The sequence below is a fragment of the Protopterus annectens genome, chromosome 4.part0 (genome assembly GCF_019279795.1).
Source record: "Protopterus annectens isolate FY-2018-M chromosome 4.part0, PAN1.0, whole genome shotgun sequence".
Classification (NCBI taxonomy): domain Eukaryota; kingdom Metazoa; phylum Chordata; order Ceratodontiformes; family Protopteridae; genus Protopterus; species Protopterus annectens.
In genome coordinates, this window is record NC_056733.1 from 651,661,677 (window position 1) to 651,678,800 (window position 17,124).

General features: G+C 43.7%; 1 protein-coding gene across 1 annotated transcript in view; it reads left to right on the forward strand.

Moving 5' to 3' along the window:
* LOC122799503 (MLX interacting protein) overlaps positions 1-17,124 on the forward strand; it is a gene marked incomplete in the record, with an annotated part of 1,086,811 nt that overhangs the window by 887,125 nt on the left and 182,562 nt on the right. The window contains 1 exon segment of the mRNA XM_044068616.1: positions 10,509-10,638. Within this exon segment, the coding sequence (XP_043924551.1) occupies positions 10,509-10,638 (130 nt within the window).

Sequence of the window (17,124 nt, forward strand, 5' to 3'; positions counted from 1 at the left end):
GTGTTTTTTACCTGTGCAGCCATGATTACAGGAACTTTGCATTCTTCTGGTATAGAGATGGGCCCTTTAGGGGATGGGGTAAAGTTAGCACTGAACTTATCTGCCAGGATGTTGGCAGTGTCCGTTGGTTCTGTATATTTAGTGCCATTGTGCTGTAACTCAGAGCAGATCTGAGTGTTGCCATTGAGATTCTTGACATAGCTATAGAATGCTTTGGGGTTGTCTTTAGAGTTAGTGGCGATTTTGTTTTCATAACTAGCTTTGGAGGATTTTATGAGGGATCTCATCTTCTTACTGAAGCTGACCAGGGAGTTTCTCCAATCATGGGATTTTATTCTTTTTTGCAACAGTTTCTTTCTTCTGTTGTAGTTTGTTTATGACAGGGGACCACCAGATTGGCTTCCTTTTTTTGGAGGATAGCATCTTGGTTCTGTTAGGGATTGCACGATCCATGCACTCATGTAAGTGCTTATAAAGTGCATTTGTGTAGGATTCAGCAGTCATACCTCTATTGTCCATCAGCATGGGTGTCGTAAAGTTTGCCACTTCTGTCTTAGGAAGCGTGAAGTTGGCTTTGGAGAAATGTTTTACTGTGGTTTCCCTAATGGGGGGTGGGGGAGGGATGTGGATGTCTAGGGTGGTTAGCTTATGGTCGGATCTGACCAACAAGGAATTGACCTCTGGTGTGGAGCACCGGTTGCCCATGTTGGTAATAACCAGGTCTAGGATATTGCTGCCCATGGTGGGGGTGTGGATAAGTTGACCCATGGCACTGGAATTTATGAATTACAGAAAACATTGAGCACAAGAGTTGGTACATGAGTAGTTTTCCCAGTTAATGGTAGGGTAGTTGAAATCGCCCATTATTAGTGTGTTAGGTTGTACCCTAATATTTTTCAGTGCATTAAGAAATGAGGAGTGGGAATCCTGGGACATGGTGGGGGATCTCTAGCAAACTACAATTTGGATTGCGGTCTTGCCCAGACCAGAGTTAGTTGCACTTGGATAATCTCGGATGCATTTTGCTGAGCAACTAGCCTGGAAGTGTGGATATCCTTAATGAATATGAACACGCCTCTGCCTGAATTATAGCCTGGTAATGCAGGGATACTCTCTGGAGCCTTGAACCAGGTCTCTGTCACTGCACAGATGTCGATGTTCTCCATTTTAAGGAGTGCCTCGAGAGAGTGCAGTTTGAGGTTTAGACTTGTAGCATTGAGTAGCAATACCCTCAGATTCTTCTTGCCTGCACCTGTTACGGTGGTGAATTTGTCATTTGAACCTTGCCTAAAAAAGGCACTATGGGTGTGGCTAGAGCCTTAGCCAGTATCTGGAATCCCAGGGGCCACAGGTGCAGGCCATCTCTGGCAAAGCATCGTGGCTTGTCGAAAATGTCATCCCAGGCAGACAGATACTGGATGTTCTTCATCTCACATTGCTGCAGTCCTAACACTTGGGTAGTCCGCTGTCCCAGTCGGCCGAATACCAAAGTATAAGGCTGACGTCGGTCAAGGCGCATTATTCTGACGTCAGGACGTCAGGGTACAAATGCGCATGACCGATGTCATACCCTCAGTCTTTTTTGCCGCATGGTCCGATGCAGAAGCAGTATTGCGAGTGCAGGTTGGCGTTCTGAAATTTTCTGAAGTCGGAGTTTCAGACCGAATCAAAGTTGGCTAAGAAACATATGCTTAAAATGGCAGAAGATTTGATTACTATGATTAGAGGATGTCCTTCATGGATGCATCTGCAGTCATAACAAGTGGGTTGTCCTGTCGTCAGGCAGCCCTTCAGTCGGCCGGATTCCAAAGTCCGGGTCCGGCTTCGGCTGATGTCGCACTCCACCCGACGTCATCTCTGTTGGTCTTCGGGTATAAAGGCATCAGCCGACGCCATTTTCCCCAGTCTTTCTTGCCGTGGCGCCAAGCAGAAGCTGTTCGCAAGTGCCGGTCGGTCGGATCCAGAGATTACTTCTACCGAATACTACTTGAAGACTTCTAAAGCTAAGTACCCGTGGGGACTCTTTCTTGCCTCAGCCGATGTCAGAAAAAGTTAACAATTGTTTAAACTGTGGGAAACAAATACCTCATAAAGATTTCCACTCTTACTGTCTGCCTTGTTTAGGCCCAGCCCACGTGTAGCAGCCTGTTCGCCTGTGCTTCTTTCAACCGAAACGCTTAGGCGTCGGTCGGAGTTTGCAGAACAGTTTTCGGTTCTGATTTTGCGTACATTATGCCATCGGATCCTCCGACTACCCAATCTAGCAAAACGAAAGATAAAGACCAACACTCGCGGTCCGCGGTTTCGCCGAAACCACGGTCAAGCAAACATGAGTGTCTCGGTTCGGCGAAACCGAGAAAACTGAACAAAGTACAGCTGAACCTATTCCTACAACTGAGGCCCCTGCTACAACTCTTGAAACGACTTCACAAATTTTACCCACTACGGTGGTTGACTTATCAGACACCATCCCTTGGATGTTTCTACCCCAGCACGTGGTGCTGCTAGGCCTCCAGCAGCCATGTCCATTAAGGCCTTCGCCAGGGCTAAAGCAGCCAAGACTACTAAAACAGTGCCTGTTAAACCACCCACATCCAGGCCCTCTTCTAGTTCTCAAATGCTTACTTTGGCAGAAGATTTAATTTCTTTAATTAGAGGATCTCAATCTCACCCAGACAGGGCCTCTCAGCCCCAGAGAAGAGACCTAGGGCAGAGCCCCGAGCCAGTGTCCTCTGATTCTGCTGATGAATCAGACATAACTGACCAGCCAGAGGCTCCCTTCTCCAATTTTGAAGATTCTGATGCTGAAGAATCCATCCCAGCTGCTTCCCCACCAGAAGAATTCTCCTTTGGGGAAACCTTGCATGCCATGCGAGAACAGTTCCAATGGCAGCAACAAGATTTTTCAAACTCCAGAAAAAGACTTAGGACTTTTCTGCACCTCCCACAGCACAGGCCCTTAGCTATACCCCTGTTCTCTCTGTGGTGGATGATGCTTTCAATGATGTTTGCTCCGCTCCAGATTCTTTACCCCCAGCCCCTGCCAAACCAGACAGATTTTACAGGGTGCCAGATACTCATCACCACCTTTACAAGGCTCCACTTGCAGACCCAGAAACTATATCCCAGGGCCCCAAGGCAGTAGCCGCGACCATAGCTAAAACCCTATTCCTTCTGCAAGGGAAGCAAGGTCATTAGACAGATGGGGTAAAAGGTCTACACTTCAGCTACTCTCTCAGCTAGAGCTTTAAACTGTCAGTTTCACATGATACAATACCAAGAGTTTATGCTGGATCAGTTAACTAAAAAACTAACCACTGATGAATCTCTTGATAAGAAATATGTATTAGAGATGGTAAACAACATACAACAGGTTAGCAACCATTCCTTAAAATGTGGCTATGATGCACTGGAGGCTTCATTTAGATCAGCCATGACAGGCACAGTGATAAGAAGGCATGCATGGCTAAAGGAACAAGCTTTGCCGGATCATGTTAAAGCTAAGTTGCTAGATGCTCCTATGGACAAGACAAGTTTGTTTGGTACATCTGCCCAGCAGGTTATGAAGAAAATGGAAGAAAAGGCAAAATCTGTTAAAACTGTTAAAGATTTCTTGCAGGTTCAACCCCCAAGGTTTAGCAGGAACTGGCCTGCCAAAAATTGGTCCTTTCCTGACTCCACAAAATTTCAAAGGGACAGGAATAGACGTTCCAGAGGCAGAAACCAATCCAGAGGAGGTGCCTACAGAGGAAGACAGTGGCAAGGTAACAACAGAGGCACAGACACAGCCACTGCCACTACATCAACACAACCACAGTGACTTAACCCTAAATCCGCCTACCAGGGAACAAATAGCAGCTCCTCTAGGCGGAAAGTTAACCTTATTTTCAAAGAACTGGCACTACATAACAAAGGACAAGTGGATTTTACAAACCATAGATCAAGGTTACCGGTTTCACTTCCACACTTTTCCAGTCAAAAGAGGAATGCCAAATCTACCTCCAAATCAAAAAACAGAGGCTCTACGCCAGATAATGGAGCTAGCAAACATGAGAGCTGTGGAAAGAGTGCCAACAGCAGAGCAAGGAAAGGGGTTCTACTCCAGACTATTCCTAGTTCCAAGAAAGGAAAAAAGTTGGAGACCAATTCTCGACCTGTCCACCTTAAATACATACATTTGCCAAACATTATAATTCGCCTCTATATTCCAGATCCCGAGCAGGGTTTGCCACTGCTGTACTGCAAGGGATCCTAAACACACCATAATCTACTTTTATCCTCCTCCCCTAGTTGGCTATGGTATTCTACCCACTTGTTATGACTGCAGATGCATCCATGAAGGACATAGTACAGTTTTGTACCTACCATAAATGTAGATGTCCGAACTGGATAGCATCTGCAGTCAGGATTACCCTCCCTCCTTCCCCTCTGTGGTACTCCTAGGGTGTTTACCCTTCTAATAGCTAGCTGTTGGGGGGGAGTCTTTTATGGTGTATTTGTTTGTGTATATGTACATACATGCTTATTGTTGTGTTTACCTCTATCTATTTGGAAACATTGGCATCTATCCAAATTTTAGCCTGCAAGAGGGCTACTGGCATCTGGGGCAAGAAACACTGAGGAAAATGGCGTCGGCTGATGCCTTTATACCCGAAGACCAACAGAGATGACGTCGGGTGGAGTGCGACATCAGCCGAAGCCGGACCCGGACTTTGGAATCCGGCCGACTGAAGGGCTGCCTGACGACAGGACAACCCACTTGTTATGACTGCAGATGCTATTCAGTTCGGACATCTACATTTATGGTAGGTACAAAACTGTACTTTCTATGCCCCCTCCTGATAAGAGGCCTAGGGTGGAACCTGAGCTTGAGAGTTTTGAGCAGTGTTCGGAGGCTTCTGTGTCTTCGGCTGAAGACTTACAGGAGTATCCTCCTTATTCTGATTCTGATGTAGATGATTCTACTCCTTCGGCTTCTCCTCCTGAGGATTTTTCTTTTTCAGAGACTCTTCATTCCATGAGGGAGCATTTTAAATGGGAAGGTCAAGATTTCTCTGATTCCAGGAAAAGGCTTAGGGAATTTTTATTTCTACCCCAGTATAGGCCTTTAGCTATACCTCCTGTTCTGGATGTGGTGGAAGATGTTTTTGCAGAGGCTTCCCTGAACCCTGATTCTTTGCCTCCTGCCCCAGTTAAACCGGATAGGTATTATAGGGTGCCTGAAGCTCATAGTTATCTTTTTAAGAGTCCTAGGGCAGACCCAGAAACTGTTTCTCAGGGGCCTAAAGGTGTTAAGGCTTCTGTTGTTAAAAATCCTGTTCCTCCTGATAAAGAGGCAAGGGCTTTGGATAGATGGGGAAAGAAGGTGTATACTTCTTCCACTTTAGCCATGAGGGCTTTGAATTGCCAGTTCCACATGTTAAAATACCAAAATTATCTCCTTTCACAATTGAAGTCTAAGGTGGATGCTCTGGCGGAAGGTATTGAGTGTAAAGAGTTGCAGGATTTAGTCCATGTTTCTGAACAGGTGGGTAAGCATTCTTTGCAATGTGGTTTTGATGCTGTACAGGCCTCTTCGAGGGTGGCTGCCACTGGTTCTGTTCTTCGCAGGCACGCCTGGCTGAGGGATCAGAATTTGGCTGAGCATGTTAAGACAAGGATTTTAGATGCTCCGTTACAATCTGATGTGTTGTTTGGTTCGCCTGTGGAAGCAGTTTTAAAGAAAATGGAGGACAAGGCTAAGTCTATGCAGACTGTTAAAGATTTTTTGCAGGTTCAGCCTCCGAAGTTTAGTAGAAATTGGCCTACTAAGGGGTGGACATATCCTTCTTATGATTCCCAGTCTAGGGGTAGGTCTAGACGTGGTAGGGGCAGAGCTCAAGGTTCTTTTAGGCCTAGAACAGGGAGTTCACCTGCTCAGTCTTCTGGTGAGGCTAGGGGTCAGTCCTTTCGTAAACAGACCCAATGACCTGCCTTTTCAGCTGCCAGAGCCTTCTCGTCTGGCAGCACCTTTGGGAGGAAGGCTGGCACTTTTCAAAGAAAATTGGAGTTTAATTACCCAAGACAGATGGGTATTGGATATTATTCACCTCGGTTACAGGTTTTATTTCCATACCTTGCCTCCTTTCAAAGGCATGCCAGACATTCCTCCTCTACAAAGAAAAGAGGCTCACAAGCAAATTTCTCAGTTACTCCAAATAGGGGCCATTCAGCCGGTTCCTGTGCCAGAAAGGGGCCTAGGATTTTATTCTCGCCTGTTCCTAGTACCAAAAAAGGGGAACGCGTGGAGACCAATTTTGGATTTATCTATCCTCAACAGTTATCTGGACATTCCCAAGTTCAAAATGTTGACGTTACAACAGCTTTTACCTCTGCTGGGAAAAGATCACTGGATGGTAACTTTAGATCTCAAGGAGGCTTACCTTCATGTGCCTATCAGACTAAGTTGCAGGAAGTATCTGCGTTTTCGAGCTGGGAATTCCCATTATCAGTTCTCTGCATTGCCCTTTGGCTTATCTACTGCACCCAGAGTATTCACAAAAGTTCTGGCTCCAGTGATAGCTTACTTCAGGCTAAAAGGAATACAAATCTATCCTTACTTGGACGACTGCCTGATTCTGGCTCAAGAAAAGGAAGACCTTTTTCAGCATTTGGAATATGTGATGGCAGTGCTAAGATGCCTGGGGTATTCTGTGAACGAAATAAAGTCCAGTCTAGTACCCTCTCAAGACATGTGCTTTCTGGGTGTGAGACTGAATACAGCAACCCAGATGGCCTTTTTAACCCCGGACAAACAAAAGAATCTTTCCCTTTACTTCCATCAACTATCTCTTCAGTCCGGGCTGACTGCAAGGACAGTCCTTCAAGCCTTAGGGTTCATGGCATCTTGTATTCTGGTGCTTCCCAATGCCAAACTGCATATGAGGAAGCTGCAATGGTATCTCAAAAATGTATGGACACAGCACTGCCAGGATTTGGACACTGTCATTCAAATAATACCTTGCATTCAAAAGGAATTTTTGTGGTGGGCTCAGGAATGTCACCTAAACAAGGGACTCTCTGTGACCCGCCAGAGGCGAGTCAGATTCTAACGACAGATGCCTCAGACATAGCTTGGGGAGCTCATCTGAATGGAAAGTGGATACAAGACAAGTGGCCTGCCAGACTACAGCATCTACATATCAACATGAAGGAGATGTTAGCAGTCCAGTTTGCATTAATGGCTTTCAAGGAGTTACTTCTTCCAGGGCAGGTGTTGATTCTAACAGACAACACAACTGTCATGTGGTACATCAACAAACAAGGGGAACACATTCTTATCCTCTATGCAGGCAAGCAATGATTTTGTGGGAGACTGCTCAGCTTGCAACTAAATCTTCAGGCAAGGTTTCTGCCGGAGCACAGAACTCCTTAGCAGATGTGTTAAGCAGGCAAATCATGGATCCCCACGAGTGGAAACTGGATCTTCATGTATTTCAGAAATTGACAGTGTCATGGGGAACTCCAGACATAGATCTGTTCGCTTCTCCACTAAACCACCAGCTGCCAAAGTTTTGCACGAAAAGGTTTCATCACACAGCTTGGAAAGTGGATGCTCTTTCTTTCAGTTGGAAAAATCTTCATGTGTATGCCTTTCCACCTCTGCCTCTCCTTCCAAAGGTACTCCTAAAGGTCAGACAAGACAAGCCAAGGATGATTTTAATAGCTCCAGATTGGCCTCGGCAACACTGGTACCCATTACTGAGGAGTCTGGTAAGGAAGCCTCCATGGCCTTTACCTTTGATTCCACACCTTTTGTCTCAGAGGGACGGTCATCTACTCAATGTCAAGCTTCACTCTCTTCATCTAACAGCCTGGCATATTCTGTTTTGAACCACAGCAGGTCTCAACTTCCTCAACAAGTTTTGAATGTGATTATGGAAGCCAGAAGACCTAGTACAAGGAAAGTGTACGCAGAAAAATGGAAGAGATTTTTATTTTGGAGTGCAGCAAAGGATTTGGAGGTTTCTGAACCTAATTTGAGTGTGGCTCTTCAATATCTTACTGAGTTATTGGACAAAGGTTTGTCTTTCTCTTCCATTAAGATTCATGCTGCAGCAATTTCAGCTCACTATGATTGTGACCCACCATTGTTTTCTCATCCTTTGTTCAAGCAATTTCTTAGAGGGGCAAAGAATATAAGACCCCACGTAGAGCTCCTACTCCTGCTTGGGACCTCAATTTTGTGTTGGAGAAACTTACTCTACAACCTTTTGAGCCTCGGCTACTGCTGAATTGAAATACTTGTCATGGAAGACTGCTTTTTGTTGGCCATTACTTCTGCAAGAAGGGTTTCTGAATTGCAGGCCCTTATGGCGGTTGAGCCTTTTTTGATTTTCCATAAGGATAGGGTATCATTACGTACTAATCCTTCCTTTATGCCTAAGGTGGTCTCTAGTGTGGCTTTAAACCAAACTATTCATTTGCCTACTTTTTATGCAGATCCCCAAAATAAGGGGGAAAGATTTTGCACACTTTAGATGTACACAGGCAGTTGCGTTATTATTTAAGCAGGACTAAGGATTTTAGGCAGTCTCAGCAGTTGTTTGTTTCTTTTGCTTTGAGTTCTCAGGGCAAGCCTGTGTCAAAACAAACTATTTCTAAGTGGATTGGGTTTTGCATTGCATTTTGTTATTCCCATCATGGCAAGGAGATTCCAGCTGGGATTAGGCCTCATTCCACTAGGGCTACTGCCACTTCAACAGCATTTCTAAGGGGTGGCAACTAAGGATATTTTGGAGGCAGCTACTTGGAGTTCAGTGCATACTTTCTCTAAGCATTACCACCTTCCTCTCTACTCTAAATCTAGGGCTGGTTTTGCCACGGCTATTTTGCAGGGCATGTTGGCAGCTCCTGCTTCTTTATGATTTGCCAGCCTCCCTTACCTCTGCTTTGGGATTCTACCCAAGTGTTAGGACTGCAGCAATGTGAGATGAAGAACATAGTACAGTTTTGTACCTACCATAAATGTAGATGTTCAAGATCCACATTGCTGCAGTCCAATTACCCTCCCTCCTTCCCTCTGTGTTTAGGGGTGGTTGTGTGGGTGGGGTTGTACTTTTGTAAATTTGTATATATTGTACATATATTTGGTACAGGAGTGTTTGGTGTTTTTTGGTTTTGGCCTTATCTTTTTAGGGTCTTCTGACATCTGGGGCAAGAAAAGACTGAGGGTATGACGTCGGTCATGCGCATTTGTACCCTGACGTCCTGACGTCAGAATAATGCGCCTTGACCGACGTCAGCCTTATACTTTGGTATTCGGGCCGACTGGGACAGCGGACTACCCAAGTGTTAGGACTGCAGCAATGTGGATCTTCGAACATCTACATTTATGGTAGGTACAAAACTGTACTATCCCCTTAGAATGACACCAGAAGCTTAGCCAATTGTTGAAGTCAATCATTTTTTTATCTCGTTTTGGTTCCCTTAATTTAGTGGTAGTATACTTGATGTTCCTGCATTGACTTTCAAGTTCACCAAGCAATTGGTATTTGAAAGGAGCTGGATGGGGAGAGGACCAATAGTTTCTATTTTGTGAGAATCTTCATTAGTATTATTGATGTTGTGGATATTCAGAGGGAATAGTGAGGTTTCTGAAGTGGATAGTTGATGGGCTCCATCTTTTGGCCAAGAAGAGTCTGTTACTGGCCAAGACAAAACTTTTTAAGACATAAGAAGTTAGGGTGCGGTAGTACCTGTAGTTCAGCAGGTAGCACACTTGCCACTGGTGCTAGAAGGCTTAGCGTTCCCTTCTTACACCAGCTAGATGGATTGTTTAGTCTGGCAGGTAGTGCAGGATTAAGGCTATGAACTGTTAACAAGCTACTTTTGTAGTAACAGAGTTTAATTGCCTCGGCCTTCATTTGTGTTTTGTTTGACCTTGCACAAGTCACTTAACCTGATAGTGCTTTGAGGCAATTGGGAATTTTGGACTGGGGTCCTTCATGATCTCTTGGACTGCATGCCTAGTAACTTTTATGAGCTTATACCTGTGTAAGCAGTCTGTATCATTTGCAGTGTGCTTTGTTCATATCACTTCAGTCTCTTCTGTTCACTAATCAAGAGTGTGGGACTTAATTGGCTCATTACTGTGTGTGTGTGTGTGTGTGTGTGTGTGTGTGTGTGTGTGTGTGTGTGTGTGTGTGTGAAGATAGCACATTGTATAGCTGTACATAAAATTTTCAACTTACCTTATGTATTTCATTAAATAATAGTAAAGCATTTCACCATGGAGTGACTGGCTTTTACCTATCTGACCCTTTTATCATTCTGCATTCTTAATGGAAACCTTTTTCTGTTTATATTTGTGTGCTACTAAAATGCCCTTTAAAGGGAAACTGTTGCTTATTTAAAAAGAAAAAAACTCTTGGTTTTGGATTTAAGCTAATTGTGTGATTTTTTGAGATTTAATTTCTGTTAAAAATTTGCCAAAAGTTGATTCAACCTTAACATTACATGATCTACAGTTCAGCATTATCATCAGTCCCTTGTTTGAGTCATTTAACAAGGTGGTATCCACTGTCTGTATAAATGACCTGTGTCAGTCCACGTTATCTTGGCTAGATCAATACTGTTCACTGCCTGTCCTAAGACCAAGTAAGTGCTATTTGTTGCCTATTCTGTGAGAAAGTTGTATATTTGTATAGTTTGTAATCAGATTCCTAGAATTATTAATACAAATCGAAGCTGTACAAGACCCTTTTGCCTGGTGTCTTCTGAATTGTTTGTGCAGCTTAACTTGCTTTTTAGTACTTTGCCTTTCCTGGTAATTTTGGTGTTTGTATCTATTGGAAATCCATTAGAGCAGCAGGCTATCATTTGGTAACCATACTATGTAAAAAGCCATTCAATATTGAAGCAGTGAAGGTGTCAGCAGGAATCAGTAGCATTGTTATTTTCTCGGGTGATTTAACAGCTTTAACAGAGTTTAAAGTATAGTACCTATGTATTATGATAACTAGGTAATGAGTAATTTAATCTTCTGTTATAATCTCTCTCATCTAAATATAGAATATTTGAACAAAATTGATCTAACAGACACTTCACCTAAACCCAGCATAACATAAAAAGAATTCCCCCCACCCCGCCAAGGAGGGCAAGCCCCCTTGCACCCTCATGTGAGAGCATAACCAACCCCCAACTTATAAATGGCACCCCCACACTAGGAAAAAAGTGGGGGAAAAAGCACTGAATGTGCGCCACCAGCTTGTACAATTAAAAAAAAAAAAAAACACACTGTGGTGTGATGCAGGCAACAATATCACATACCTCTATAAGAAAACTACCAGCAGTAATCACAAAATGATGAGCTTTCCTTATCAGAGCTGTTGGTGCCGTGGTAGCATGGAGTGGTAGGCTAGCTTTAGATGGTATATTACATCACTTTTGTTAGATGAAGAGATAGATCACTTGAAGATAACACACACACACGTGTGTGTGCATGCACATATAAACTATGTGTGTGTGTGTGTGTGTGTGTGTATATATATATATATATATATATCTATATATATATATATATATATATAAATGTATAAATCCACTGTGTGTGTGTGTGTGTGTGTGTGTGTGTGTGTATATATATATATATATATATATATATATATATATATATATATATATATATATATAAATGTATAAATCCACTGTGTGTGTGTGTATGTGTGTGTGTGTATATATATAATATATATATATAATGCTCGACCATCTACTTCCTGGGTGACCCCACCCGCTGACGACCTTATCAAGCTTATCGCACAATGGGCGTGGAAGGCTCCTGATTCCAAAGAGCTGATTCACTGGAGGCTGGACACAATTTTATCAGCCCCAGAAGACCAACCATATTGGTGAAAGGGTTTAGCAGTAGATGCCATGGTGGTGGCAGCGGCCACCAAAAAGGAACTTGCCAAGGAGAGTTCCACTGTCCACCCTCCTGAGAGTCTCGGATGATGGACAGGTTTGGGAAGCGTGTCTTTGCATCTTCGACCTTCACTCTTAGGTCTTTGAATTTCATGGCACACTTTACTAAACTCCAAAGGGATCTGATAAAGGAGATATTTTATACACTCGCTGGAGCTGTGTCTGACTAGGTGCAGGATAAAGTTGCCTTTCAGCTTGCCACCTTAGACTCTATATCAAACTCGTCCATGCAGCTTTTTACTCATGCCGTCAAAGGAACAATTAGGGCAGGGGATTCAGGCTTTGCCATAAGGCATCACGCCTGGATGCGCTTGTGTGACTTCGCAGAACCTTTCAGGTCTTCCTTCGTCAATGCTGCTATTGACCGATCTTTCTTGTTTGGCCCCAAAGTCAGAGACACACTAGCCAGTTGAGAAAAAGATTAGTTTCTCTACTCCTCAGCGATCCTACTCTAGGAATCGGAGAATTGGAAACATTTGGTTCAAAAAGTCTAAAGGGCCCTTTCAAGACACACATGGTGAATACTCCCCCAGGGTGGGGTGGGGGGGTTCAAGTGGAAGACGCCCTCTCATGGCAGAGGAGGTCTGCGAAATCAGTGCTCCAAAGATTCTTTTTCCGGGCAGCCCTTCCAGCACTCTTGAATGGAGGCCTGATTGCTTACCTCTGGAAGCAGTTGGGAGAAGATTTTCACTGCACCACTCAGCCTGGCTGCTGTTAACTTTGGATACTTGGGTGCAGAGAATTATCAGCAGAGGTTACCAAATTCCCTTTACTCTTTTTCCAAAGATCCCAAGAACAGTCCCCAGTGTTCCACAAAATCAGAGGGACCAAGCAGTTGTAGAAATTCAGAAGCTGCTAGAAAAAGAGTCATCAAAGAAATCCCACCAGACCAAAGAGGATCCGGATTTTACTCAAGATTCCTTTTAGTGCCAAAAAAGACAGGAGATTGGAGACCAATTTTAGATCTCAGCTTTCTGAACAATTTCATTCAGCAAACAAAATTGAGTGGTCATGGTCCAGTCTTCCAGAGGAGAATGATTGGATGTGCTCTATAGACCTTCAGGATGCGTATTACCACATAAAGATGGACAAACGTTCCAGAAGGCTCCTCCGCTTCCAGCTGGGAGTTAGTCATTTCCAGTTCAGTGTGCTGCCCTTCGGACTCACCACAGGCCCCAGGGTGTTCACCAAATGCATGGCAGTAGTAACAGTTCACTTGAGGCTACGCAAATTCCGAGTGTTTCCATACCTAGATGACTAGCTTCTCACTGCACCCCAACCAGGCATCTACTGATTCAAACTACAAACTTCATACTGAACCTCCTTTCAGTCCTTGGGAATTACAATCAACAGAGAGAAATCACAGTTGACTCCAACACAAGACCTAGAATTTATAGGAGCACACCTCAGTACGATTTCTTGTGTAGCATCTCTCCGTCTACACAGACTAGAAAAATTAAGGTCGCAAGTACAACTAATTTCCAAAAACAAGGTTCCTGCTTTTCTTCTGCAAGCTCTGGGTTCTGTGGCAGCCACTATAACTTTAGTGCCCCTCACAAGGTATCACATGAGGCTGCTTCAATGGCTCTTAGCTGCACAATGGTCGATACTGACACAGCCAATGTCTTACCAGATATTAATAACAAATCATTGCAAGATGGCTCTATCCTGGAGAATGAAGTCAGAGGAAAATCTATGGGGCCACACACACACTCCTCCTCAGCCCACTGCTGCAGTGACCATGGACGCTTCCCAGATCGGATGGGGAGAACAATCCAAGGCACTTGGTCCTCGCAAGTGGCCAATTTGCACATCCGTGTCCTAGAATTGAGAGTGGTGCTTCTAGTGTTGCGAGCTTTTCAGTCTGTCCTTCCAACGGGGTCAGTTGCAATCCAGTTAGACATGTCAGTAGTCTGGTACATCAACAAGTAAGGTGGAACCAGATCCTACCCCTTATGTTGGGAAGGTGTCAGGATATGACAATGGGCTGTCACTTCAAACCACTTTCTAAAAGCAATGCATATCCCGGAAGTTCCAACATGATAGGAGACAAACTGAGCAGATGCATCCTCCTGCCTACGAGTAGTCTCTAAATCCCAATGTACGACAGAAATTTTTCATCACTGGGGCCAGCCTTGCTGCGATCTTTTTGCCTCCCCAAGAAACAACAAATGCAGCAGCTACTTTGCCCTAATTCCCCAGCAGGGGGAGTTCCTGAGAGATGCATTCCTCCACGATTGGCCCCCGGGCCTACTTTATGCCTTTCCCACATTACCTCTTATTCCCCTATTCTTAAAGAAACTCCAAAGATTGAGAAGCAAAGTGATCCTCATTGCACCCTATTGGCCCGTCAAGTCTGGTTCCCCTTCCTTTGACCTCAACTGATTCCCTGTCCTTGGATTTGCTGTCTCATCCGCAGGAATTGGTGCATCCCAACCTTCACAATCTTAAGCTGACAGATTGATATCTCCAATTCCATTAATTGCCAGGCCGAGCAAATTACTTTCCCCAGTACAAAATATCCTTCTGGCTTCTCATAAACCATCCACCAGGAAATTCTCCCTTAGCAAATGGAAGTTTTTTTTTTTTTATATCTGGGCTTGTACAAATAACTTAGATCCCTTTTCAGCCTTGGTTGACAAGGTGTTAGAAATTTTGGATTCCCTTGTTTGAACTGGGAGCTTCTGCTTCCACCATCAAAGTACAATTAGCATCCATTTCCAATTTCCACAGTGGGTTTGATGATCATCCTCTGAGTTCCCATTTATTATATAAAACCTTTCTTAAAGGCACTTTACTTCTAAAGCCCCCATTCTAGGATCCTCCAGCTCCATGGAATTTGACCTTAGTATTGCAGTCCTTAGTCCTTCAGCCATTTGAGCCAGCAGCTACTTGCGATCTTAAGTTCCTATCTTGGAAAACACTTTTTCTGGTGGCCATTACTTCTGCCAGGAGAGTTTCTGAATTGCAGGCTTTGTGTGAAACATCCTTGTATGATTTTTCATAAGGATAGGGTGTCGTTGAGAACCAATCCTCCTTTTCTATCTAAAGTGGTTTCAGAATGTAATATTAACAAGACTAGATTTGCCAGTCTTCTTTCCAAATTTTTCAAATAAAGGTGAATAATGCTTACATTTGTTAGATGTTCACAGACATTTACTTTTCTGTCTGTACAGAACCAAATCATCTAGAAAATCAGATAAACTGTGTCCTTTTCAGGTTCAACTTCGGGTAAATCAGTCTCGAAAGTTAACTTATCCAAATGGCTTAGGGATTGTGTTATTTTCATTTACAATCATAACCTCAAATTGCTTGCACTGGTTAAAGTGCATTCCACCAGATCTGTATCCACTTTAGCTGTTTTCCACTGTAAGACTTCCATGGAACTAATTTGTGCAGCCACAACATGGGCCATTCCCCATACTTTTATCACTCATTACAGATTGGATATGGCCTCCAGGGGAAAAACATCTTTTGACGCTATGGTGCTCAGGAATATCCTTCCTTAGGGCTACCCTGGACCTAAAGTAGCTGGGGACTCTGTCCCATTCATCAAGAATGAATGAAGATTGACAACATCAAATAAAGAAATTATGTCCTTTCCGTAACATTACGTCTGTGTTGTCGATCTTCATTAATTCTTGGCATCCCACCTTCCAGGCATCTCCTAAGGACTTCTGAGGTTTGGGCCTTTGTTTTGGGATATTGTTAGGTTTCAACTTAGACAGGGCTTCTGTTGTCCTCCTATACTTGGCTGCAAAATCGATCTGAGGTAACAGAGAGAGGGGCATTATGGGTAGAGTCTTATCTCAAACGTAACGACCAAGCCGGTTCTGAGGGGTCTGAACAGAGTCCCATTCATCAAGAATGAATGAAGATCAACAACAGATGGAACGTTATGGTAAAGAAGACGTACCTTTTTTTTTTTCATTATTTCAGATAGATGTTTTTATGCTTGACCTTTTGGCAGTTCAGTATTTCGAAGTACATCTATGATATATATATATATATATATATATATAGATATATATATAGATATAGATAGAGAGTGATCCGAACATATGTATATACATATGCAGCCACGTATAACAATAATAATAATGCAGCAATCCACTTGTACTGTGCTGATTAGGTCATTAAAAAAAGGATAAAACATGCATGTCCGCAGCTAGTGGAGTTTGGCTTTATTGGTGTAAAGTCGTGGGCATTCAGAAGCCATGTAGCTGAAACAGTGTAGGATGCTCTTCATGTTTCACTGTTGCAGTCATCACATTTGGGTTATCCCTGTCAGGGTAGCCCTCGGCCGGCCCGAATACCAGAGACTTAGTATTTCTACTTCGGTTGCTGTCGCTTGAGGACTGACATCAGGTCGTCAGTAGTATAAAGTAAGGAATCTGATGCCATTACATCAGTCTTTCTTGCCATGGAGCCCAAAGCAGAAGCAGTTCGCACGAGTGCCGGTCGGCTGCTACCTGAGTTTTCGTCTACCGAATTGAAGTTGAAGTCTTCTAAAGCTAAGTACCCCATTGGGGATCCTTTTTTCTTGCACTAACCGATGTCAGAAAAAGATAATAATTGTCTCGCTTGTGGAAAGCAAATACCACACCGAGACTTCCACTCTTACTGCGTCACTTGTTTAGGCCCAGACTGTGACGTCCTCCGTTGTCGCTTCTGTGCTTTGTTCAACGCCAGAACTATCCATCATTGGGCCCTTATTGTAGCCAGATATTTCATTTACAGTCCTTGAATTCCGATATGGCTTCAGTAAGCCATCCAACAGCAGATCTTCTGAAAAAATGTAAAGATAGAGACAGACCGCACAGGTCCAAACCTACCAATGCTTCCGTTTAGCTAGTCATCAGTCCTCCGGTACTCAGTGAGCTGCTTTTGCAGCCACTGATGCCCGCTTCAATTGATTTGTAGGCCGCTACTGAGACCATTTCGGAGTCTGGTATGCCACAAAACTCTTCTTCGACTAAGGATCCTGCGATCTTCTCTACCTTGGAAGGCTCCAGAGCCACTGAGCAGGCACAGGCTTCTGAGGAAGTCCTTTGCACTACTGAATCTCAACACAGACCAACGTCTTCTTTCGCGACTACCGTTCTTTCAAAAACAACCAAGTTTCTTAAGTCCAGGGTTCGTATCACACTCAAGAAACTGATG